Source organism: Saprolegnia parasitica (genome assembly GCF_000151545.1).
Source record: "Saprolegnia parasitica CBS 223.65 unplaced genomic scaffold supercont2.31, whole genome shotgun sequence".
NCBI classification, from domain to species: domain Eukaryota; phylum Oomycota; class Saprolegniomycetes; order Saprolegniales; family Saprolegniaceae; genus Saprolegnia; species Saprolegnia parasitica.
In genome coordinates, this window is record NW_012156425.1 from 121,313 (window position 1) to 143,916 (window position 22,604).

At 58.2% G+C, this 22,604-nt stretch overlaps 8 protein-coding genes across 8 annotated transcripts; 6 read left to right on the top strand and 2 right to left on the bottom strand.

Moving 5' to 3' along the window:
- The first annotated feature begins 1,604 nt into the window (after positions 1 to 1,604).
- On the top strand, positions 1,605 to 2,561 carry SPRG_07792 (hypothetical protein). The gene is made up of 2 exons (XM_012346786.1): positions 1,605 to 1,958; positions 2,011 to 2,561. The coding sequence occupies exons 1-2, from the start codon at positions 1,666 to 1,668 to the stop codon at positions 2,501 to 2,503; spliced, it is 786 nt and encodes a 261-aa protein (XP_012202176.1). The 5' UTR covers positions 1,605 to 1,665; the 3' UTR covers positions 2,504 to 2,561.
- Positions 2,562 to 2,737: 176 nt separating this feature from the next.
- On the top strand, positions 2,738 to 8,107 carry SPRG_07793 (hypothetical protein; the record flags this gene model as incomplete). The annotated part of the gene is made up of 2 exons (XM_012346787.1): positions 2,738 to 7,113; positions 7,149 to 8,107. The coding sequence occupies exons 1-2, from the start codon at positions 2,766 to 2,768 to the stop codon at positions 8,105 to 8,107; spliced, it is 5,307 nt and encodes a 1,768-aa protein (XP_012202177.1). The 5' UTR covers positions 2,738 to 2,765.
- A 634-nt stretch (positions 8,108 to 8,741) lies between these two features.
- Positions 8,742 to 10,027, top strand: SPRG_07794 (hypothetical protein). The gene is made up of 5 exons (XM_012346788.1): positions 8,742 to 8,797; positions 8,844 to 8,965; positions 9,017 to 9,323; positions 9,376 to 9,672; positions 9,718 to 10,027. Exons 1-5 carry the CDS (start codon positions 8,771 to 8,773, stop codon positions 10,000 to 10,002), a joined length of 1,038 nt encoding a protein of 345 aa, XP_012202178.1. The 5' UTR covers positions 8,742 to 8,770; the 3' UTR covers positions 10,003 to 10,027.
- A 1,166-nt stretch (positions 10,028 to 11,193) lies between these two features.
- On the top strand, positions 11,194 to 12,336 carry SPRG_07795 (hypothetical protein). The gene has a single exon (XM_012346789.1). The coding sequence runs from the start codon at positions 11,241 to 11,243 to the stop codon at positions 12,246 to 12,248; it is 1,008 nt and encodes a 335-aa protein (XP_012202179.1). The 5' UTR covers positions 11,194 to 11,240; the 3' UTR covers positions 12,249 to 12,336.
- A 1,032-nt stretch (positions 12,337 to 13,368) lies between these two features.
- Positions 13,369 to 14,337, bottom strand: SPRG_07796 (hypothetical protein; the record flags this gene model as incomplete). The annotated part of the gene is made up of 1 exon (XM_012346790.1): positions 13,369 to 14,337. The coding sequence occupies one exon, from the start codon at positions 14,335 to 14,337 to the stop codon at positions 13,369 to 13,371; it is 969 nt and encodes a 322-aa protein (XP_012202180.1).
- Positions 14,338 to 15,969: 1,632 nt separating this feature from the next.
- On the top strand, positions 15,970 to 17,026 carry SPRG_07797 (hypothetical protein). Its single transcript, XM_012346791.1, has one exon. It carries the CDS (start codon positions 15,996 to 15,998, stop codon positions 16,950 to 16,952), a length of 957 nt encoding a protein of 318 aa, XP_012202181.1. The 5' UTR covers positions 15,970 to 15,995; the 3' UTR covers positions 16,953 to 17,026.
- A 436-nt stretch (positions 17,027 to 17,462) lies between these two features.
- Positions 17,463 to 18,943, bottom strand: SPRG_07798 (hypothetical protein; the record flags this gene model as incomplete). The annotated part of the gene is made up of 2 exons (XM_012346792.1): positions 17,463 to 17,924; positions 17,972 to 18,943. 2 exons carry the CDS (start codon positions 18,941 to 18,943, stop codon positions 17,463 to 17,465), a joined length of 1,434 nt encoding a protein of 477 aa, XP_012202182.1.
- Positions 18,944 to 20,998: 2,055 nt separating this feature from the next.
- Positions 20,999 to 22,145, top strand: SPRG_07799 (hypothetical protein; the record flags this gene model as incomplete). The annotated part of the gene is made up of 3 exons (XM_012346793.1): positions 20,999 to 21,376; positions 21,430 to 21,595; positions 21,652 to 22,145. The coding sequence occupies 3 exons, from the start codon at positions 20,999 to 21,001 to the stop codon at positions 22,143 to 22,145; spliced, it is 1,038 nt and encodes a 345-aa protein (XP_012202183.1).
- Between the last annotated feature and the right edge of the window lie 459 nt (positions 22,146 to 22,604).

Genomic DNA, 22,604 nt, shown 5'->3' on the forward strand with positions numbered 1-22,604 from the left:
CAACGAGCCGATCGCGCGCCGGAGTGAGCACAGAGTACGCCACTTCCGCGCTGACCTCGCCTTCTCGCCTCGTCGTCTTGGTGGCTTGGGTCTCGTACGCGCACTGCCCTTGTGGACCGCGCGACACCGGGCCGGGATGCTTCGCGCCGCGCAAGCAGTGCAACAGCTCCCCGAAGACCGCCCGGCGTGGATCTCACCCGGTTGGACGCTCGTCCCGCTCGCGTATGCGCCATGGGGCGACCTCCAAGACTTGCTGCATGGCGACCAGAATCACCCAGTGGTACAGGCCGTCCTTCGCTCGGCTCGCATTCCACCTCGCTGGCGCTTTCTACTGAAGCTGTGGATGGAGTCACGGCACACGGTTCACCGTGACGGCGCAACACGCCAAGGGTCCGCGACACCGCACGTCCAACCGCTGTGGCATAACGCATTTCTCGAGTGCACCGATGCGCTGCGCCCGCTGACGACAAGCTATGCGACGACTCACGCACGCAACATGGCACGCGCCGGATTTACCCACGTCTCGCACCTCTGGGACGCATGCAGGAGTTTAATACCTTCGCCGCCAACGTACGCGTCAAGTGCGCCCGCCTACCGAAGCCTGGCTCCGTTCGGTGGTACCGACTGTCTCGCCCCTGCGCCACTACAGGCCGACGCCCCCTCGCCGGGGCCGCCCGCGTGGCGCATGTGCTTTGCCGGCACGGTGATGCCGCTGGCTACGGCTACGACTCGCCACTCTTATCGACGCCGACACGACGTCGCGGCCCAGTGCCTCCTCCCTACGAGATATCTGCAGCTCCCCGACGACCACTATACCCACGCCCGGCCATGGTAAATGCAGCAGTCGAGTACCGCCAACGCCAACCCGAGCACATCCTGCCAAGATACGCCGACCTCATGTACCGTGTGGTGCTTGGCGCGATCCGCTCCCGGCTCTACTTTCTGGCCGATGACGCCCAAGTCTGTCCCGTCTGCGGCGACCTCGAGCCGTACGACCATCTTCTGCTTCGTTGCGAATTTGTCACTGCCGTGTGGGCGGTCTTTCAGCCGCTCGTCGACGCCCTCGAGCTCGAACTTCCCACGACGCTTTCCGCGCTCCTCTTCGAACCGCTGGTGACAGCCCAACGCTACCGTCGGCGCGCCGTGGCCATGATGTGGCCGATCCTCCGCGCGTGCGTGCTCCACACCGTCTGGCTTGCCCGCAACGACCGAGTCTTTCGCCCCGAGGCGCCCCTTGTGACGCCTGAGGCAGCCGCCCAACGAGCCGCGTTCTTGACCAAGCTGCACCTCCAACACCTGCTGCTGAACACTCAAGCATTGTGCCTCTTCCAAATGATGGCCGCCCTGCGGCACGACGCATGGCTACGCGACAACTTTGTTCCGGCATGTGCCGTTTACACGCCACGTCTCCCGCTCGGCTAAGCCTCTCGGCGGCCGGCTCATCGTAGCACCTTGGAATCGATAGTCCACCACCATATCCAGTTCAGTGTAAATTATATCTAAATAGACTCACTTCAACAACAACAATATATATTGTCCGGATAGCGCAACTGTGGTGCAATATCAGTGGTGCAATATGGTGCCATGTATCCGGTCTCTGCCATCGGTATCCGGCGTCGTATTGGGTGAGGATGGCAGAGGACCGAACGGGCGCAGAGAAGAACCATGCAGCGCGACGTCGACGCCCGCGGGCGCTTCCTCACGCGCATCGTGGCCGTGGTTGCCATCTTCTTCTTCGCTAGCGGCAGCCTTGTGCTCTACCTGGTCACAGCGCCAGGCTTGACGACGGTGGAAGCCGCGCCGACGTTGCCGACCGTGCCGACGATCGTGGTCGCCGGCGACTCGCTCACGCAGTATGGCCTCGACCCAACGGTGCTTGGCTACCACACGCTACTGGCACAAAGCTACATGCGCCGCGCCGATGTGCTCAACCGTGGCTTTGCCGGCTGGACCACAAGGTAGGACGCGCACATCCTCCTCCGCTCCAGCGCTCACGACGTGGTGTGGTAGCGACTTTTTGGCCGCCGCCGTGCCGCCCATGGTCGCCGAGATGGCGCCACCGCTGCTGTTGACGCTGCTGCTTGGCACGAACGACGCGGTCTTACCCGGCAACATGGGCCACGCCAGCGTCGCCGCGTACATGGCCAACCTCGAGGCCATTCTCACAGCGTTTCAAAACGCCTTTCCGTCGACCAAGCTTTTGCTGCTGACGCCGCCGCCCGTCGTCGATGCCGTGCAGGCTGGCCAGCACTCGAACGCGGTCCTCGCCGCCTACGTCCGCGGCTGCAAGCAAGTGGGTGCGGCCCGCAACGTGCCCGTCCTCGATGTCTTTGGCACCTGGAGCAACCGCAGCACGACGTCGTATTACCTTAGCGATGGCATTCACTTGGCAGCAGCCGGCAACCGTGCGCTGCACGAGCTGCTGGTACAAGCCATCGCGTCGTCGTACCCGGCGCTGTCCCCCAACGCGCTGCGAACCTTCTTTGTCCGCCCCAAGCAGTAGGCGTCTGCAACCACCACAAGTTGATAGACTGATATTGAAATTTGTGACGCAAGACTCAAGTATCTACTTCAGGATTTACGTTCTAGAACGACGACCGAGACGAGCCAACGTGCAGGCGCAGAGCAATCGCCGGCACATGAGGCTTGGTGCAGTCGGCCAGCAGCCTGGGTGGCGCGGACTTGTAGTAGTAGGTAGAGCCGTTACAGGCACCAAAACCAACCGGTCTGGGGAAAGGACGAAACGCAGTTTCAAAGATCGTGCGATGGGTCGCTTCACGACCTCGCTGCATCTGCAGACGGCGGGCGGCCTTCTCTATGTACTGCTCTCACTGGCGTGCTGCGTCTACTACACCCGCCTGCTCCAACCCACGTTTGCCAACGACCTCTGGTGGGCTGGCTACAACGTCTCGGGCTACCAAGCTTTTCTCATCGATCTCTGCAACCAGTTTCTCATGACCAACGCCAACGGCTCGCTCGACGTGCTCTCTGCCTCGGCCATCGTGCCCAAGACATACTCGACCATCGATGCGTTCACGTCCATCTACACACCCTACATGCACGACGTCCTCCTCGGCGAACTCACGTCCATCGAGTACGCTGTGCCGCATCTTCGGACGCTCAGCACCTACTGGTGCATGCGCATGAACGTGCAGCACTGCTGGGTTGACTTTAACAAAACGTTCGAGATGGCCCACACGCTTCTTCGGCAAGAACGCTGTGAGCGCCGCTATCGAGCCAACGCTGCCGTGTACCTCGAAGCGATCCTGCGCAACCAGCCATGGGACGCGTATCTGGCGCTCTGGGCTGGAAATGGGCTTCGCTTCAACGTAGCCATCCAGCGTGGTCTTCAAGAGACTATGGGTGGCCGCTCGTTTCTGGCACAGATGGCGACGGCGGCCAACACGACGTCGGTGGCGGACGAGCTTGCCTACTGGCAGTCGTACAACTTGTCGATATTTGAGCTGCAGTGGCAGAGTCGGTGGCAACCTGGCGTCTCCGAGACCATTGTTGTCTCGAACGCCTTAGGCATGCAAGAGAATTTTACGCTCAAAGCGCTCGACCAAGTCACGGGCCCGTGGTCGTCGCAGAGCCTCTTTTGGATGCCGCTCAACGATCTGTACAACGGCATGATCCTGAACCGAAGTTTGATCCGAGGCACGAGTCGCCACTTTGCTACCAACATCAGTGCATCCTTGCCCGCCATCAACTTGGAGATCTATCGGGGCATGGCCGACAGTCGCGGCAACCTTGTCGGGAAAGCATGGCTCTTCCACACCTTCATCGGACCTTACATGAGCGTTGACGTTCGCTACAAGCTGCGGCCAGCACCACTTGTCGCTACGTACAATCGGTTCCAGGACGTTGTCTCGGCGCATCTCGCAACGTCGACAGCGCGATTTGAATCGTTTACGAGACTCCCGTCGGTGGTCTTGACACCGACGCCGTCGCGCTGGCAGGCCAACTACACCTTCTATGGCGGCGACCCGATGTGCGTCCTTGGCACGGGCACATCGTATGTGCAGCAGTCGTTTGATTTTTATGACGACTGCTCCCAAAAGACACCTCTCAGTGCCCAGCCGCCACCCATGTCCCTCCTCTTTGCTCTGCTCGCTGCCTCTACAGCCTCAAGTACATTCTCGATCCACGCCATCTGCGCACTCTCCACCACTCCAGACCCGTGTGTATCGATGCTCTCTGCAGGATCACGCTGGCTTCAGGAGCTACCCATTCCAGACCAGATCTCGTTGATGCTCGAGTCGCTATCACCGGTGCTTCAGGCCACAGACATCAGCTTTATGCAGTTTGCGAAAGCCTCCAATGGCTCGTGGGTGCTCTTGCAGCAGCCGCTGCTAAGCGCTTGGGACGATCCCTGGACGTTCTATGGCTGGTGCTTTGCGGCCGACTGGGCCACTGGCATTCGCCAAGCCGCCTCGTTTGAAGGCGACGTGTCGTCGATCGTCCTTCTCTCCAACGCATATACGAGCCAGCACTATGTCACGAGTGGCCAACCACTCGAGACTGCCACCAAGATGATCTACTATCTTGTACTTACGAGTACCACTTGGCTCGTCAGCGTCGGTGGACTTGCATTGCTCTACACGCTTTACAGTCGCTTTTACATCACGGGCCGCAATCTGCTCTGTTTCAACCGGCTCGTGGGCTCGGTCTGGGCTGGCCGCCAACTCATGCTTATGCGCGGAACCAGCGCCATCTTGATTTTGAGCACGGCGCAGCCAAAACTGGAGGCACAATTTGGCTATAGCCGGCTTGTCGAGAGTGCGCGCTCGGTGTGGGAGACGGGCATCATAGCGGGCGAGGCTACGTGGCTCTCGTACTCTCTGCACGAGTATCTCGTGATCGCTCTGCCAATCAGCTTCTCGCGACTCTACGGCCCGTGGACGAACGCGCTGGCGTGGCTTACAATTCTCATCGTGAGCCTGGCCTCTCCCGTGGGCATTGAAATGACGTTGCGTCGCGAGTGTGTCGGCAACGATATGGACTATGGACTTCTCTGCACAGCAGGAACCATCTCGACGGGCAGTCTTCACCGACTCATGCTTCTTGTCAGTCTCCAGGTTGGCATCGTTGTCGTGTCCATTAGCCTCGGGTGCGGAGTGCGCCGCATGTGTGGCGTCGACAAGGGCGACGACGACGAGGAGGATCAAGAAGAGAGCTTGCTCGTTTCCGGTTTGGCCCAGGCCTTCATCACCGCCGACCCGCACCGCCCGGCCGCTCACATCTACGACCCTGTGACCTGCGTTCTCTGCGGGCTGCTTCCCCTTTCGTACAACGGCCATCGGTATGTCTTTGACCTCAAGCTGTGGAGCTTGCTGCCTGATACGATCTCAACGGACCCGCACACGTCGCAAACGGCCCCCGAGGTCACGCTCGCGGTAACGCGCCCACGCTCCGCTAGCGTTGCCTTCTCCGTGCCGTCCATCGATCTCATTCGTGTGGCCTCGGGCCGGCGCCGGCTTCGAGCGCTGCTCGCTACGTTTGGCTTGCTGTACATGGTCGCCTCGATCACTGGCTCGGTCTTGTACTTCGAAGTGTCCAAAGTTTACTTGGACAACGACTTGTACTGGGCGACCTTTAACGTCACGGGGGCCCACACGTTTTTTGCCACCTGGCTCAACGAGCAGCTCATCTTGCGGGCGACTGCTCAAAGCATTACGTTGGATAATGGGAGTATCAACCTCTTTGGTTCATTCGCGACACCGACAGCGTATGTGTCGACCGTCAACAACTATGGTGCGTGGCTCCAGCACAACGAATTGAGTGCGATCGAAGCATCGATTGCAGGCCTTCGCGTCTCGGATGCATGCAACGCGCCCTGGATCTTTACACCGTACTGCTACCTCGACTGGAAGAAAACGTGGCCCATGGCGTACTCGCACCAGCGCCAAATGCGATGTCAAGATATGGAGACGAACGCTGCCGTGTACCTCGAGTCGGTCCTGCGCAACATTGACTGGGCGACCTTTGAATTTTGCTGGGGCAGCGCTTTTGAAACAGCATTTGGAGTTGATCTGCGGCAATCGTCCGAAGGTGTGGAATGGCTGCATGCCGTATCCAGCGAGCGACTCTCACTGCAAGACGAAATCACGCTGTGGGGTCAGCACAATCTATCAACCTTTCAAGTGCAGTGGCAAAACTACAAGCGCATCGGCGCCATCAACAGCTACGCGATCGTCAACGCCTTTGGTATTTCGTACCCTATGCAATTGATGGCTCTCAACGGCAGCTACCGCTGGAGCAGTCAGACAACGTACAAGATGTACTGGTCGCTCGCCAACGATCTCTCAGCGATCGTGTCCAACGCCAGTGGCATTGGTGGCCTCAGTCTTTTGCGGACAAGTCCTCGGTTCGCCTTTACAAATACCTCGCTGCAGGCCGTCTTGACAAGAAACTTGACATTGATGTCGCCGTTGTCCAATGCGTTGGCTCTGGTGGCCACCACCATCGGCCCGTTTGGCGTCACGGACATGGTCTACTTACGCGTTCCAGTTGCGGTCAGCAGCCTCGTTCACGACATTCTTCACATGGCACGCTTGTCAATGGGGCAGTCGATCCTCGCCCAAGCCGCCTTCAACAAGATCACACCGCTCGGCACATCGTACCCGATTCCAAAAAAGTGGCTCATGCCCAACTACGCCTCGTTCGGGGGGTCTCCGCTTTGCCAAGAATTTGTGTCGAGCAAGGTCGTCTCGGCGGGCTTGACGAGCGTTCTCTCGTACGACTTGCCGTGTCTGCCGACGTCACCGATCCAGAGCAAGGCGATTCCGACGCGGCAACACTATATTGTGTCGGCGATTCTCTCGGGTCTCAGCGCGTCGCCACCCAGTGACTACCGCAATATTTGCTCGTTTGACCCAGCATATATTGCCCTCTGCCTCGCCTACCTCAACCAAACCATGCACTTTATTCAGACCTACATGCCAACAGCCAATGCGTCATTGGCATCCATCGCTGCGTCAACCAATGCATTAGTCCACAATCTGAACATTGAGTTTATGATTTTTGCAAAAGTCAACGCGTCAGCGCCACTCGCACTGCTCCACACCAACCTCCTCGACCCAAGCGAAGTCGGCTTTGGCTTCTTGCATGGACGTACCTCTACGACTGGGTTCTCGGCAATCGCGAAGTCATCTCGTTCCAAGGCGACATCGGGACGCTCAATATCCTGACGGACCTCCAACTCCCGCTACTCCAACAAGTGCAGCCGTGGATGCTCACGCAAGATTTTGCCGAATACTGCCGCGCCGGTGTGTGGTATGTCACGTTTCTCATGCTCTCCGTCTCGGCACTCGCGTGCGTCTACATGGTGACGACGCGGGGGGCTTTTGAAGGGCTCAACATGCTCGAGCTCTCGCGGGTCGGCGGTATTGTCTGGGTCGGCCGGCCGCTTCTCTTTCTTCGGTCCATGACAGCGCTCTGCCTCCTCTCCACTGCCACGTTTGAGCTCCAAACCTCTGGCTACCGCAGCTACTTTGCCGCCGTGCCCACGCCGTGGTACAAGATCGCACTTGCGGCCGGCGAGGTCACATGGCTCGTCTCGGTCGTCAACGACATTGCTCTTGTATTTACCAAAGAGTACTCGATGTACTACACGACTGCCAACAGCATTCTCGTGTGGCTCATTGTCGCGACGCTGGCTGGCGCCTTTCCCGTCGAAGCCACCGTGAATTTGCACCAAACCTGCGTCGTTGCTCAGGTCGACTTGCAAGCGGTTTGCAGTAGCGGCATGATTGCGATCGGTCAGCGCGACCGACTCTTGCTGCTCTCGGGGATCGTTGTCGGCTGCAACATGGTTTGCTTTGGCATCGTGCGCTTAAGCGTGGACAAGCCACCAACCCGGGTGCGATCGCTACTGCTCTCCAGCGGCGCGAAGTACCTCTTCATGCACCACAACCGCGTCGTGCAGGACGTCTATTACCTCGACCGCGCCTCGGCTGTCCTCGCCGGCATCGTCACCTACCGCCACGGGCGACGCATGTATGCGCTCGATGTGAAGCTCTGGCGCCTCTTCTCGACGCCGCTTTCGCTCGCCAACCAGTCCAATTCGATGCTCGATTCGGCGCTACCACTCCGCAATGCAAAGTAGAAAGATGAGAACTAGCGTCACATCACTCGGCCTAGAAAAGAGGCAAGACACTCAGATCTGATTGTTGAATATAGATGTACGAGAGCGTATCACGAGTGTTGTGTGTTGGGGCGCCAAGTCGACCACCACCATTCCAGTGATGGAATGGACAAGCGCTTCGAGATGGAGGCAACTCCTGGTCGGGTGGACGTGGCCGTCCTTGCTCTCGTGTCGGGCCCCATAATATGACTTCAAAATAGATAGATAGATTGGGTGTCATCGTCGGCGAGAACTCAATCGGCTATTCGTCTTAACGCTGGACGAAGCTGCTGGACGACATTGTGGCGCCAAAGGAGTGATAGCACCGTACATGGACATGGCGTCCGAGCAGTGGTGTTTCGATACAAACATCAAGATATATGCGCGCGATACCTCGTACACTGTACGGCGAATGTACGAACATTTGGACATAAAACGGCACCAGCTGGTACATCCATTAATTTATGGGGTACCCCATCTCTCTAGCAGGTACCCTTGTTTTAAGAATGCATACCAACCGCTAATGAAGGCGACACGAGACAGGGACCCAACAAAGCAAATGTGGACGGGGCCCCATTTAAAATCGAGACAGATGCATTGCACGCTCGACCAAGTGCCACAACCATCACCGAGCGCAGCAGCGAGATGGACGACGACAGCTACTGGGCGCAGGTGCGTCGTACGCAGTCGAACGTCGGCCTCACATACCATGGACTAGCACGCAGCGCTCAAGGCGGCGCACCACGACAGCGCGGTCCAGGTCTTCCAATCGTTCCACAAGACGCTGCAGCAGTGGCATGGCACGGACGAGCAGCGCACCAAGCTCGAGCGACTCGTCAAGTACGCTAGCAGCGCACCTCGCCGTGATGCTTGAGCTTTTTCGATCGATAGGTACGTCGAGTACTGCGTCGAAGTGCTCGATGACGAGGCCACGTGCCGGGGCAGCGAGGACCTGGATCGCGTCCACAAGTACATCCACAGCATCGTGCTGCCATACCTGAGCAAACTGCGCGTCGAAGAGGTCTCGTTTGGGCGCAAGGCGTCGTCGGCGTCGTACGTGTCGATGACAACGACGGCCAGCAGCACGGCCGACGGCGCGCTGCACCCAACGACAACAACGACGACCTGGGCCGACGACAGCGCGTCCTTTGGCAGCAACAGCTCGCGCCCCGACACATCCGACGTCTACTGGCTACAGGTACGTCTTGCGATATAGTTGAGAACTGGGCACTCCATACAATATTGCGTAGCTGGCAGCGCTTAAAGACAAATACGAGACCGATGTCCTCACCGTGCGCACGGCGCTCCGGCAGCACTTGACGGACCGCGGCCGTGACGCGACGTCGTCGCTACACGACATCGAGCACTGCGCAGCGCTACTGGCCGAAGATCGCGGTACCCACGCCGCGCGGTCGCTGGACGAGTTGGATGGTGTCTGGCAGTGCATTGACCGTGTCGTGCTGCCCTACATGAGCGTTTTAACCGCACCAACGACGGCGACCGCGTCCAGCGACACGATCGAGTCGACAACGCCGTACTGGCGAGAGGTGCGTCCCTTGTTTTTCTGTGTTTCTAGAAAGAGCGGTGTGTAGCATGCGATGCTGAGCGCTACGTACCGCCACGATGTCCTCGCCGTCGAGCACGCGTACGAGACGTACGTGACGCACATGAACGACCCGATGCACCAAGCCAAAAAAGATCGCGTGCGCCGCCTTCTCGAGCGCGTTCAGTGGGTCCGCAGTGTGCTGGACGAAGATGCCGAGACGGCCAACGAACGCTCGATGGAAGAGCTCGAGCTGGTCTACAGCTACATCCTCAAGTACGTCGCGCCCTATCTCAACAAAGCCGCGGCCAAGGAAGCTGTACCGTCGACATAACATGAAGCTGACATGTTGTCTGAACTACCTGGTGCATGAGACCGCTACTGACAGTGTGCCATGGACGTGAATCGAGGCACGCCACGCATGGGACGGACAGTGCACAGTCACGCCTACTATCCGTTTTTGCCGGTGCGGCTCGACATCGCATAGGAAATCGGGCTACTGGTCGAAAGGCGGGACTAAAATCCGTCGAGAGAGTCCGCAATGTCGCTCCCGACGTCATTGCCCTTTAATCGCCGCGTGACGCTGGTGCTCTCCAAGAACGTCGCCGACGTCATCGCCGTCTTGGGTGTCGGGCGTCGCGCCGTCTCTGTAGATGCGAAACCCTTACATATAGCCCTTGTCCGTTGGTGTTGGATGTGGCGGGAACCTGTCAAGCCTCGAATTGCGATGGGTGCTACAATCCGTACCGCGACATTATTGCAGCCGTCGACAAGCGACAGCACCCAACTTCGCTTCGACGGCCCGCGACTGAACCCGATATTCCAATTCAATTACCGACACACGCTTCATTGCAGCAGCTTATACCACTCGAACGCAGCACATACACATTGCACGAACCGTCTGCGGTTGGCAGGCTCCTTCAACTGTGAGTAAACGAACCGACTCTGCTAATAATGGTGGTGTCAGTGGACGAGATGCGACGGCGCGTTCGATTGCACCGTGCACGGGTTCCTCGCAGACATGTTTCGAAATCGAACGCACTAGCCACTCTTCCTCGTGACTGGAAAGCAGCCGCCGTCGACAAAACTATAAAGTTAAGCTCCAACGCCAGCTCCAACGCAGTGCTGTGTCTGAGACCTACCACCGGTGGTGGTGGTACGAACCCATCTGCTGACCGTCGACCGTCCTCGGCACCGACCACATTGCACGATTTATATCATATTGTGGTGCCGGAATGGATGTCGCCCATGATACCGTACGCACCAAGCTCGACTCGAGGCAATCCCATTGCAGTCTAGTGAGGGCCCCACACGAGGTACATGTGGACTGGGTTGACAATAGCATCCGAACGGGAGGCAACCGCTCGAGACTTTGAACGAGTTCCTCGAGACGACGACAGAGACCTCTCCCTATCACCAATGAGCCCTTCGAGGCTTGCCACGTTCGACGGCGATGCATATCGAACCCGCCCATCGTGTGAGTAACCCGTCAATGACATGACGTCAGTTTCAGCGCCGTGAGCCACTCGGTTCAAAGTCACTTTGCCTTTTTCCATTCGTCCAGCAAGCAAAATGCAACTGCTTCTCTCCTCAGCGCTGCTGGTCGCAGCCTCTCTGCGGTCGGTCGTCGGCCACGGCCACCTCGTGGACCCGCTGCCGGCGTTTACGGACAAGTACGGCGATCCATCCAAATTTGCCGCCACTTTAAACGGACCCACGGTGCTCCCCGGCAGTTCGTACGAGCAAGGCCCGGACTGGAACACGGACCAGTTCACCAAGCACTTTAAGGCCAGCTCGTTCAAGACGCTCAAGGCCTTTTTGGACGCGCACCCGACCGGCGGCGACTGCGGCATTACCGACCCCAACGGTCCGGCACAGCCGCTGCCAAGCACCGTCAAGTGGGCCAACGGTGAACTCGGCTTCATCTCGTCGCACCAAGGGCCGTGTGAACTCTGGTGCGACGAGACGCGCGTCTTCCAGGACGAAAATTGCGCCGCCAACTATCCGGATGGCTTTATGGCGATCGACACGTCCAAGTGCTCGGGTGCGAAGCGACTGACGATGCTCTGGCTCGCGCTGCATACGCCAGAGTGGCAAGTGTACAAGAACTGCGTCAACCTCAGCGGTGCGGCGCCGGGTCCGGGGCCGAACCCGAGCCCAAGCCCGAGCCCAAGCTCAAGCCCGAGCCCTTCGTCAGGGCCGTCACCGAGCCCAAGCCCTTCGTCAGGACCGTCACCGACGCCCGAGTACCCGTCGCCCAGCCCGTCGCTTCGTCCATCGTCTCGTCCATCCGCTAGCCCGACCCCGAGCCCTTCGGTGAACCCGACTGACCCGATCCAAGGCTGGAAGCAGTGCGGCGGCGCCGGCTACAGCGGAAACACCAAGTGCGTCACGGGATTCCAGTGCACGAGCCTCTCGATGACGTACTCGCAGTGCATGCCGCACTCGAGCAGCACGGGCCAAGTGCCTCGCTACGGTCAGTGTGGCGGGTTGTACTACACGGGTAGCACCGAGTGCGGCAAAGACGACTCGTGTGTCGCCAGTGGTCCGTGGTTCTCGCAGTGCCTCCCCGGCGCCTAGGCACCAAAAATTGCATTGACGACGTGTTGTAATAGTCTCTCTACCTGTAATTGAATAAGCTGCGTAATATATACAATTCTGTCTGCCGACTATCCATGCGTTGAAGGGATGGCGCCACCGAATCACGTCGACATGGCTGGCCTCTCTCCATGGGTAGCGAGGATTGGTTCAAATATCGTCTACTTTAGCCAATCAATATGCAATTTTGTCTCGGATTGGCTGCTTCAGATCTTAATCCACCAATCATATAGCAGAAGAGCTTCAATCACCCAAACTTGCCGGCTTGGTGTTGGACCACTCATTCTGTGGCGGTGCGTTCAAGGTGCACGACGTGTCGATGATGATGCTGTGGAGGCCGCCGGGGCTTGAGCACACTAGTACCCGCCAATTCCAAACCGCCGTCTCTTCGCGCCGCCTCGGTTGTCGGTAGCTCGTAAACGCAATGTCCTCGTAAGTTGCGCGCCGTGGTGTTGCTTTCCTGCTCACGCCGAACGACAACAACTGTCGGCAGTTTTATCTATTGTAATAGACGACCCACTTCAACAACAACAACTGTCGGCGCGTGGATCGGGACGCAACATCGTCGTTGTGCTCTTGAACTCGCCGGCGGACGGCCTCGAAGGTTGGATGTACAGCGAGTCGCTGTACATCCAACCATGGGCAGCACCATTTGGTGGAGTGGCAGATGCATATTTTGTTGGCGCTTGTTGATGTCGACACACGGTACCATACTGTGCGGCAACCACGTGCGTGACTGTGGCGACGCTTTCCTCGCTTGCAACTGTCAACGACGATTCGGTACGCAGCACTGTGCGCGAGCTTGTACTTGTACACGAGACGAAGAACACGTCCGTAGCATTGTGCAATGTCGGCGACATCGATTGGACCCTAACCGCCGCCGCTGCAGGGCAGTGCCAATGCTTTCTTCGCACGTCCCGCATGCATCTCCAAACCGCCTTGCAAGGTTGGTGTAGAAAGCAAATATTCCAATTTATACTATAGAACCAGGTTTAAAGAGGAAAAAACAGTGTGTCTGGATGGCCCAATCGGCATCCGCAATATGTCATCCAGTCGGCGTTTCAAGCGTACACTAATGGTAGGCCTCCATCGAGAACACGTACTAGTTGTAGTAGTTTGGCGGCAAGCACTGCGAGTAGTAGTCGTTGACCTTGACACACACGTCGCAGTGCGAGCACGTGGTGCTGCCCGAGTAGGCGTTGCCACCGCATTGCTGGTACGTCTCGAGCGCGCCGTCGCTTGGTCGGCGCTTTGTGCACTGCGCGTAGCTCGGCGAGTAGCCTGTGCACTCGTAGCCGCAGACGCACTGTAACTTTTCGGCAAACCCCGAGCCGCCGCACTGCTTCCACGGTCCAGCAACGAGTCCCGGTGACACGGACGCGACGCCATCGCTCGGTGCTGGCGTCGGCGCGCCCGTCGAGGCTACACTGCTGCTCGGTGCCGGGGTCGGTGCCGGGGTCGGTGCCGAGGTCGGTGTCATGCTCGGACTCGCAGCAGGTGGGATCACAACCGTGCTGCCGCTGAGCGGCACGCAGTTGATGTACACTTGCCACGACGGCGTGTGCAGCGCGAGCCATAGCAGCCGAAGCTGTTTGGCGCCAGCGCACAGAGTCGTGTCGATCGAGAGGAGTCCACTCTGCTGGTTGGCGGCGCAGTTGTCGTTCTGGAAGACCCGCGTGCTGTCGCACCAGACTTCACACGGGCCTTCGTGCGATGCGACAAAGCCTTCTTGGCCGTTGGCCCACTTGAGGACGCTAGGAAGAGGCTGCGCCGCACCGATAGCATTCGTGATGCCGCACCTGCCACACGACGCGACGTTTTGGCTATCGACAAAGGCGGCCAACGTCCGAAACGGGCTCGCTTTAAACTGTGTTGTAAACTGCAGCGTGTTCCACGCCGGGTCTTGGTTGTAGCTGCTTCCGGGCAGCGTCGTGGGACCATCGATCGTGCCGCAGTATTTCGTGCGGTCGCCGTTGAGCTCGTTGAAGGTTGGCGTCGGGTTGATGAGAAAGCCGTGGCCATCGGCGAAAGCGAGCAACGTAGTTAAGAGTGCGAGAATGCAGCCACGCATGATGGAAGCGCTGTATAATGTAAACTGAAGTCAACGAAGCACTTTTCATGGGGCAACCGACGCTGCATGGAGAAGCCGACTGCGCGTTCCGCTGAAATTCCTTTTGTGTATGTCGGTGCCAGGTCGGAGATGCGAAGTAGCTCGTGAGATCCTCCTCGCCGTTGCAACATAACGCTGAGATTGCATGATCGTCCATGTTGGGGATACCCCACTGCGATTGATACAGACTGCTACATGCTTGAAGAAAGATTAAATAGTTTCGCGGTCCAAGACGGCTAGACATAAGGTTAAGGCAGCTATTAAATGCCTGAAATAATTGAAAAGTCGAGCGGCTCCGTTGTGGAGTGCACCCAAGCCAACACTCGAAATCTTCTAGAGTCCATGCGGAATTGAAGGGTGCGCATGTTTCTGTCCCCATTGGCACCTGCTCCAACCGCCGTTGACCCCCAGCGGTGTGCTTGAGACCAAGCCTTTCAACCGCAAAGCTACCGTCGGCTCCAAGCACCTCGGTGCAAATGCTTCGTTTCGAGCAAAAGCGATTTCCCAGAAGAAGACGGGCCCTCTGCAACGTACGCCACGTCAATCTCGGCGCCAAAAATACGAACATACGCCAAAAGAAGTCGAATCTAATGCACCAACATGCACAATTCTATACAAATTTCAAATCAAAATTCAAAATAGGCACCACCCAAGACCATGATGACCCAACCACCAAGGGTTTTATTGACCCTTGCCTAGAGCTCTTGCCGAGAGCAGACGATCCAAAATGGCAGCACCCAAATGTGGCCACTGGATGTGTCTCGCAGTCCATCCATCCCCTCTCGTGCTTAACGAGGAGCTGGCGACAGGGTGCGGACCCCACCCAGCTGGCTGTGCGGACGTGCGAAGCACATTCCACTCTCTGCTCCATGCTACTAGTCCTAGTACAATGGAAAAGCCGACGCAGCACGGTTGTGGTAGCTGCTGCTGGGGCTGCTCGATCTGAGGACGCGCGCATCGAACGCTGTCGCCCGCCAAACCGAGCGTGCGCGAATCCAGTTGTCTTTTGTTACTCCAGCTGACGAGGACGATGAGAGTGGGCCACATTGCAGCACCAGATTCATGCACTACAAATGACCAGAGCTGTCTTCAAACAGGCAGCGAGCCAGGCCTTCGTGTTGCGTCCTCGTGTACATTGTATTGCCATCAACCAACATCAACAACTATAGCCTGTCTTCGCACCGAGTGCAGGAACGACTTGGAAGCCGTCCAGGAGACATCCAACGGTTCTCACTGCAGCCCGTCAATCGAAGGCAGGGACATGCTCCTCGTGGCGCACAAGAAGCGGCGTCGGTTCCGTGTCGCTACTAGCTACTTGTATATACATCCCGCTATACGATACATACCCCATGTCGGGTTCCGATCATCGCCGTGCGGGTCGCCGACCTGCCGCGGCGCCAGCTGGCATGCGTTACGCTCACCTTGCCACGTTCGCAGCGCCTGATTCGAACGTTGGCAGTCCATTTTGGCCAATCAAATACCGCCAAAACGTATGAAACCCTGTCATTGACACCATCCGGATTCGGTCGGCGCTGCCAAGATCACCCGTGCGCAGTGACCCGTGCGGCTCGTACCGCGGTCAAGTCACTTTGCCTTTTTCCTCTTTACCAACAAGCAAAATGCAACTGCTACTCTCCTCAGCGCTGCTAATCGCAGCCTCGCTGCGACCGGTCGTCGGCCACGGCCACCTCGTGGACCCGGTCCCCGCGTTTACCGACAAGTATGGCGACCCGACCAAGTTTGCCGCCACGTTGGACGGACCCACGGTGCTTCCTGGTAGCACGTATGGTCAAGGCCCCGACTGGAACACGGACGAGTTTACCAAGCACTTTAAGGCCAGCTCGTTCAAGACGCTCAAGGCCTTTTTGGACGCGCACCCGAGCGGCGGCGACTGCGGCATTACCGACGCCAACGGTCCGGCACAGCCATTGCCGAGCACCGTCAAGTGGGCCAACGGCCAAGAAGGCTTCATCTCGTCGCACCAAGGACCGTGCGAGCTCTGGTGTGACAACATGCGCGTCTTCCACGATAACAACTGCGCCGCCAACTATCCGAACGGACACATGTCGATCGACCCGTCCAAGTGCTCGGGCGCGAAGCGTCTGACGATGCTCTGGCTCGCGCTGCACTCACCGCAGTGGCAGGTGTACAAGAACTGCGTCAACCTCAGCGGCGCGGCGCCAGGTCCTGGTCCCAACCCCAGCCCGAACCCGAGCCCGAACCCGAGCCCCAGCCCGTCGTCAGGGTCGCCTACCATGTCCCCATCGCCTCGCCCGTCGCCGAGCCCGTCAGCAAACCCGGCACCGAGTCCCTCTGTGAACCCAAATGACCCGATCCAAGGCTGGAAGCAGTGCGGCGGCGCCGGCTACAGCGGCAACACCAAGTGCATCAATGGGTTCCAGTGCACGAGCCTCTCGTTGACGTACTCGCAGTGCATGCCCAACTCGAGCAACAAGGGCCAAGTGCTTCGCTTTGGCCAGTGCGGCGGCGTGTACTACACGGGCAGCACCGAATGCACACCGGGCGACCATTGCGTTCCGAGCAACCCGTGGTTTTCGCAATGCCTCCCCAAGTAGAACATCTCTCGGCTGATAGTTTAGTTGTTATTGTTGTCCGTACCTATCTAATAACCGTGCCATCAACTCGTCCATCCATTCGTCGGTATGAAGAAAACCACCATGCGATTGCTGAGGGGAATATGACCGTGGGATTCATTGCTAGTGTAAATCAAAAGCACTGCGAGTAGTAGGCGTTGACAATATTGCAGGTAACGAAGCTTCCCGAGAAGCCCGCCGCGCAGTCTTTGCCAGGCAGACCATACATGACAATAACATATTAGATAGTTGGTAAGATATGACGTTTCTTCGCGCTACCGTACATCACCTTTTATCTAGTAGCAAAAGCTGGTGCCACTCCGCACACTGCGAGATGCCCTTGGTGAGCACAAGTTGTATGTGTCCGATCTACTGTAGCAGAACCATGCCCACGAAGTAGAAATGCAGCAGCCCATTTTAAGCAAACCGACAACGCAAGCTAAATGTGTTATACAGACGACATCAATGATTGTGCTGTGCGACGCTTAGATCTTAGTCGCTATCGTCGTCGCTTTGCGAACTCGAGTCGGTATCGTTTCTTGACGACGACGTGTCACGGACGCACTGCGAGTAGTGGGGATTCATGACCTTGCACGTATACCCGACGCTGCAGGCGGTCACGCCCGCGTAGTGAATGCCGCCGCAGCGGCCGTACGGTGCCACCTCAGTCGTCGACGCGGCCACGGGACGGCACTGGGAGTAGTATTCGTTGATAAACTCGCACTTGCAGCCATCGACGCACGCCGTGGAGCCGTAGTAGCTCTTGCCACCGCACTGTTCCCACTCGATGACGCTGGCACCGGGCTTGGTCGTCGGACGGAACGTCGGCTTCTTCGTTGGCTTGGTCGTCGGGTGGTGCGTCGATGACGACGGGTGCGGCGTCGGGTGGGCTGTGGAAGGTGTCGGGGCATCGGTCGAGGGCTTAGGGGCATCCGTTGGGGCAGGCGTCGAGGGCTTTGGCGCATCCGTCGGAGAAGCTGTGGGGCCGCCGTCGGGCTGACCGTGGGCGAGGCCGTCGACGGGCTTGGCGATGGTGCCGGTTGGGTCGACGGCGCGGGCTGCGTCGACGGCGACGGTGCTTCGCCGATCTTGGGGTGCCCATGCGCCACAAAGTAGCTCTGGTCCCAGAGGCGCTGGAAGCCTTCGGGAAAGAATTGACCGGCGCTGGGGCCGACGCTCGAGTCGGACGACTGGCCGTAGCACTGGCCGTCCGACTCACCGGGCACCTTGAGCCAGAGATGGTAGTCGACGACCTTGCTGCCCGTCTGGTCCGTCGGCGGTGCACCAATGCCGCCCGACTGAGCGTTGCACCACTCGTTCTGCGGCGACCCGTTGTGGTTGCGCGATGTGTCAATGATGCAGTGGAGGCCGCCGGTCTGGCTCGAGTACGTCTCGCAGAGCTGGTTCATTTCGCCCGTGCTCTTGTAGTTGGACGTGTTGATCGCGATACCCGTGAGTTTCTGAAAGCCCTTGAGAATCGCGACCGCCTTGCTTTGGTTGGCCCACCCGGCCACGTCGGCGTAGATCTGCGCGTTGCTGTTGGATCCAAGCGCATGGATGGCCACCTGGAGGTTGGCCTGGTACCCTTTCTGCGTCGCGCAGTCCTTGTTGGCAAGGAGGCCGATGGCGTCCGGCTCCAGAATGTAGATGACCTTGCGGTTGCCGACCTTGCTCGTGAGCTTCTCGAGCCACGCCTTGTACTGGTCTGTGTTGGTATTGCTGCCGCCACCCGAGAAGCCCGCATCGCAGTCCTTCCCGGGGAGACCGTACACGATGATGACGGGCGTGTCCGTGGGGCAAGCGGCCATGAGCGCATCGATCGAGTCGCCGCCGCGGTCGGTATACCACGTCGCCACGGGGTATTTCTTGAGTTCGTGGATCGCCGGCGCAAACTTCGCGTTGGCTTGCACCGCGGCTGTGTACGAGTAGGGTGCGATGCCGGCGCAGATGGCAGCAGACGCGAGGTTGGCCATGACACTGGAGAGCGCGAGGAGAGACGCAATTTTCATAGTTGATAGATAAGGGAAAACGAAAAGTGAGCTACGATCTGCGAGCGCCAAGCCGTGGACGCGCCTTCAGACATGTGGCGCATGGTAAGTGTCGCTGCGGCGTCTGTGCGCGTTTCGCCGATGCCAGATGGTGTCGTCGTATCTCAGACATCTCGTTGTGTGATGCTCGCACAACCACGACGCAGAGACGCGCGACAATCCGAGCCAGCACCACATTCAGGACGAGAATTTCTGAAAATCCCGCAATTTGCCTCGTAGATTTGCGCAATCCAGCCAATCACAACCCCTTTACCTTCGTTTTCAAGCCAATCCGATCCACGTATTCCTCAATTGCGTTTTTTTCAAGATATGGGAGCAAGTTACGGGGTTTTAGAGAAATACCTCGTACTCATCGCTCATCGATGGCCTGCTCTATCCCCCTCGTGCGTTGCATGCATCGTCGATGTGGCCATCCAGTTGGTGACGCGTCCTCCGACGGCTGTGAAACAAGCGCGAGCAGCTACAGCACTACAATACAATTGCATATGCCACGGACAAGAGAAATCGAGCCGCTTCCGAGGACGACGATGGTGCCGTGACAGCCACTGACACGGGAAGTCACAGCTCATGGCATGCCCACGGCGTGGTCATTTTCAGTTGGTTAAAGACAGTGCGTGGACGCTATCAAGGCCTGCTTGTCCGCACGAAGCCATATGCACATGTAGCGCGTTCGATGCTTCGACTTGCAGTATTACTGCGACGGCCTACAGTTGCGTGGCTACTCGCGGCATGGCGTGACATTGTCATGGCACGAGGACACGTCGGGGTCAATGCCAATGCAGCGTACGAGTGCAAATGACTTTTCAAGTACGAAAGCACGCGACGACATCGACGGCAGCTCGGGCGGCATGGCGGGATCAACATGGCGTCGTACGAAGCCCATGACGTGTTCCGATGCAAAACGGGAAGCAGTAGAGACTAGTGCGGCTCATGCATGTGTAGCCAGCTAGCTACCTTGGCTGCTCGTCGACGACCACAATTTCACACATGTTGATGCACCAGCCTCTGGAGCGGGTTAGGAGATCCAGAGCACAGAAGCGATCGTGCATCAACCTGCCGGCTTGTGTCCAGCGCGCAACAACGAATCCCGCGTCCTTGGAAAATGATGCGGACGTTTACTACCCGAAATAGCAGCGTTGGTACCGAGGCGCCATATGTCAAGGCAGGAGAAAGACGCCCCATTTATGTGTTCTTGGTCACCAGACAAGCCGATAAGTGTACAGTGTACAGTACTAGCTACGGTACTGCGATCGCTCGAGGCATCTCTGACGCGCTGACCATGACGTGGTCTGGAAACGCAGTCGCATTACACGCGGTTCCTGGCGAAACATTTGGTTTCAACGAGCGATCTTTCGAGCACCAATCACAACCTCAGATCCGCCTTGCACAACGCGTGCTTTCAACTCCTTTATAACGGAGGCCCACGAATGACCCCCAGTAATTTACTAGAGTATTTACTAGAGGTCGTTCGTGAGCAGAGGTCGTTCGTGAGCAATGGCGTCGGTGGACTTGCATTGTTTCGTTGGTTCCTGTACATACGATGCACGTTGGCGAGGCGCAGGACGAGGCGAGAAGCGTCGAGCTGCCTGAGGATGTTATAGTAGACTCGCCCATATATGAGCGGAGACGTAAGGCCATGCATACGGTATCTGGAAGCGTGACCGTATTCTCGCACTACACCACGACGGTCGCGATGTCAAGGCGAAGCAGGCGAGCTGTGGACGACGCCTACCGCTTTGTGCTGTGAACATGACGTTTTCAGCAACTAGACATATGTACATGCCCCACATTCGAACCGCTGGACGCGCCAGACACATGTCGTCCTGTGGTCATAAAAGCCTGTTCGCTGGTGACGTACAGAGCAGATCGTGATCGCCACTGGATCGTCTTTACATGCAGAGCGATGTACATGCATCCTGCCAACAAGCCAGTGATCATCCTCATGAGCCGTAAACTGTTCATTTTGCTTTTTCGACTAGCATGCAACTTGTCGTGTCGGTCGTGCTCACGGTGCTCTCGGCCGTCGCCGTGCGCGACACCCACGCCCACGGCCACTTGGTCGCGCCGCCCGTTCAGTTTGTCGACCCCAACAGCGACCCGACTCGGTTCTGTGCCACCCTCGACGGCCCGTCGCTGTTGCCCGGCGACACGTACAACAAGAGCCCTGGCGACAACACGGCTGATTTCACCAAACACTTCAAGGCCAGTCGCTTCAAGACGCTCAAGGACCTCATCGAGTCGCAGCCGTCGGGCGGCGAGTGCGGCATCACCAAGCTCGACCCATCCAAGCCCCAAGCGCTCCCAAGCGTCGTCCGATGGCGCCACGGCGACAACGAAGGCTTTACGCCGTCGCACGAGGTACACACGAATAGTGTCTGCAAGTTTAGTCAGGCATCCTGACCAGTGAGTAGGGTCCGTGCGAGCTCTGGTGCGACAACACGCGCGTCTATGACAACGAAAACTGCGCCAAAAACATCGCCGATGGCTCGATGGCCATCGACACGACCAAGTGCGCGGGGGCCAAGACGCTTCGGTTCTTCTGGCTCGCGCTGCACTCGTCGTCGTGGCAAGTCTACAGTACGTTCCAACTACATTTGGTCATATTGAAACGATGGACTGATGTAAACGACTAGAGAATTGCGTGGCGCTGGACAGCGGCAGTGGTCCGGGTCCCAACCCTAGCCCTTCCAACAACCCGTATCCTAGCCCGTCGCCGAGCCCGTATCCGGTTCCATCGCCCAGCGCGTCGCCGGATCACCCATCGCCCAAGCCGACACACGCGCCCAAGCCGACGCACGCGCCCAAGCCGACGCACGCGCCCAAGCCAACGCACGCGCCCACGCCGACGATGCACCCGACGCCGGGTCCGTCTGGTGACAAGGTCGCCTTGTACGGGCAGTGCGGCGGGAAGGGCTACTCGGGTCCGACAGCGTGCGGTGCCGGCGCGCAGTGCGACGAACTGAATCCTCACTACTCTCAGTGTCGGCCCACGAGCGAGAAGGAGGGCACGGCGGCGGCGTACGGTCAATGCGGCGGCAAGTTTTATGCAGGTCCGACGCAGTGCGGCGACAGCTACGACTGCATGGAGCGCCATGCGTACTACTTTCAGTGCATGCCGCAAGCGTGAGGTGTCGAAGAGTGTTCCTCGCGTCGAATATGTAGTGCGTTGCATTATATGTTAACGTGTTCCCCGTTATCCTTCTTACAAAGAGTTCGCATACGTAGTGCTACGCCTGAATGCGTGGAAGTTGGCACCAGCACTTGGTCCTTGGGAGTGAGCTGCGCACAGACAGATCCATCCCGTGGTGGACCCCACTCGCCGAGGGATAGTTCGCGCGAGGTCGTACGCAGGCTCCTGTACTCGGGCCACCCGACTGAGGAGTGCAAGCCGGGGTGTGTTTCAAACGAAACAGTGCGTTGCATTGTGTGCAAAATATGATATTCGACGTAAGTTGTCTATTCTTTTGTCTGGAAAATGTATCTGCTATCTCTCCTTTCCCACGTTTCTCACTCTACAACGCCCCAAAATTCCCACAAAATGAGCGAAAGACCGAAATGTATTAGTGCGAGAACGTGCAAGGAACGA

Excerpts from the sequence above, each read along its gene's own strand:
- SPRG_07794 (XM_012346788.1), top strand. The coding sequence starts at position 8,771 with ATGGACGACGACAGCTACTGGGCGCAG. Across the intron at positions 8,798-8,843 it reads ACGACAGCTACTGGGCGCAG|CACGCAGCGCTCAAGGCGGC; the intron begins GTGCGTCGTACG and ends ACCATGGACTAG. Across the intron at positions 9,673-9,717 it reads CAACGCCGTACTGGCGAGAG|CATGCGATGCTGAGCGCTAC; the intron begins GTGCGTCCCTTG and ends AGCGGTGTGTAG.
- SPRG_07797 (XM_012346791.1), top strand. The coding sequence starts at position 15,996 with ATGCAACTGCTACTCTCCTCAGCGCTGCTAATCGCAGCCTCGCTGCGA.
- SPRG_07792 (XM_012346786.1), top strand. The coding sequence starts at position 1,666 with ATGCAGCGCGACGTCGACGCCCGCGGGCGCTTCCTCACGCGCATCGTG. Across the intron at positions 1,959-2,010 it reads TTTGCCGGCTGGACCACAAG|CGACTTTTTGGCCGCCGCCG; the intron begins GTAGGACGCGCA and ends GTGGTGTGGTAG.
- SPRG_07795 (XM_012346789.1), top strand. The coding sequence starts at position 11,241 with ATGCAACTGCTTCTCTCCTCAGCGCTGCTGGTCGCAGCCTCTCTGCGG.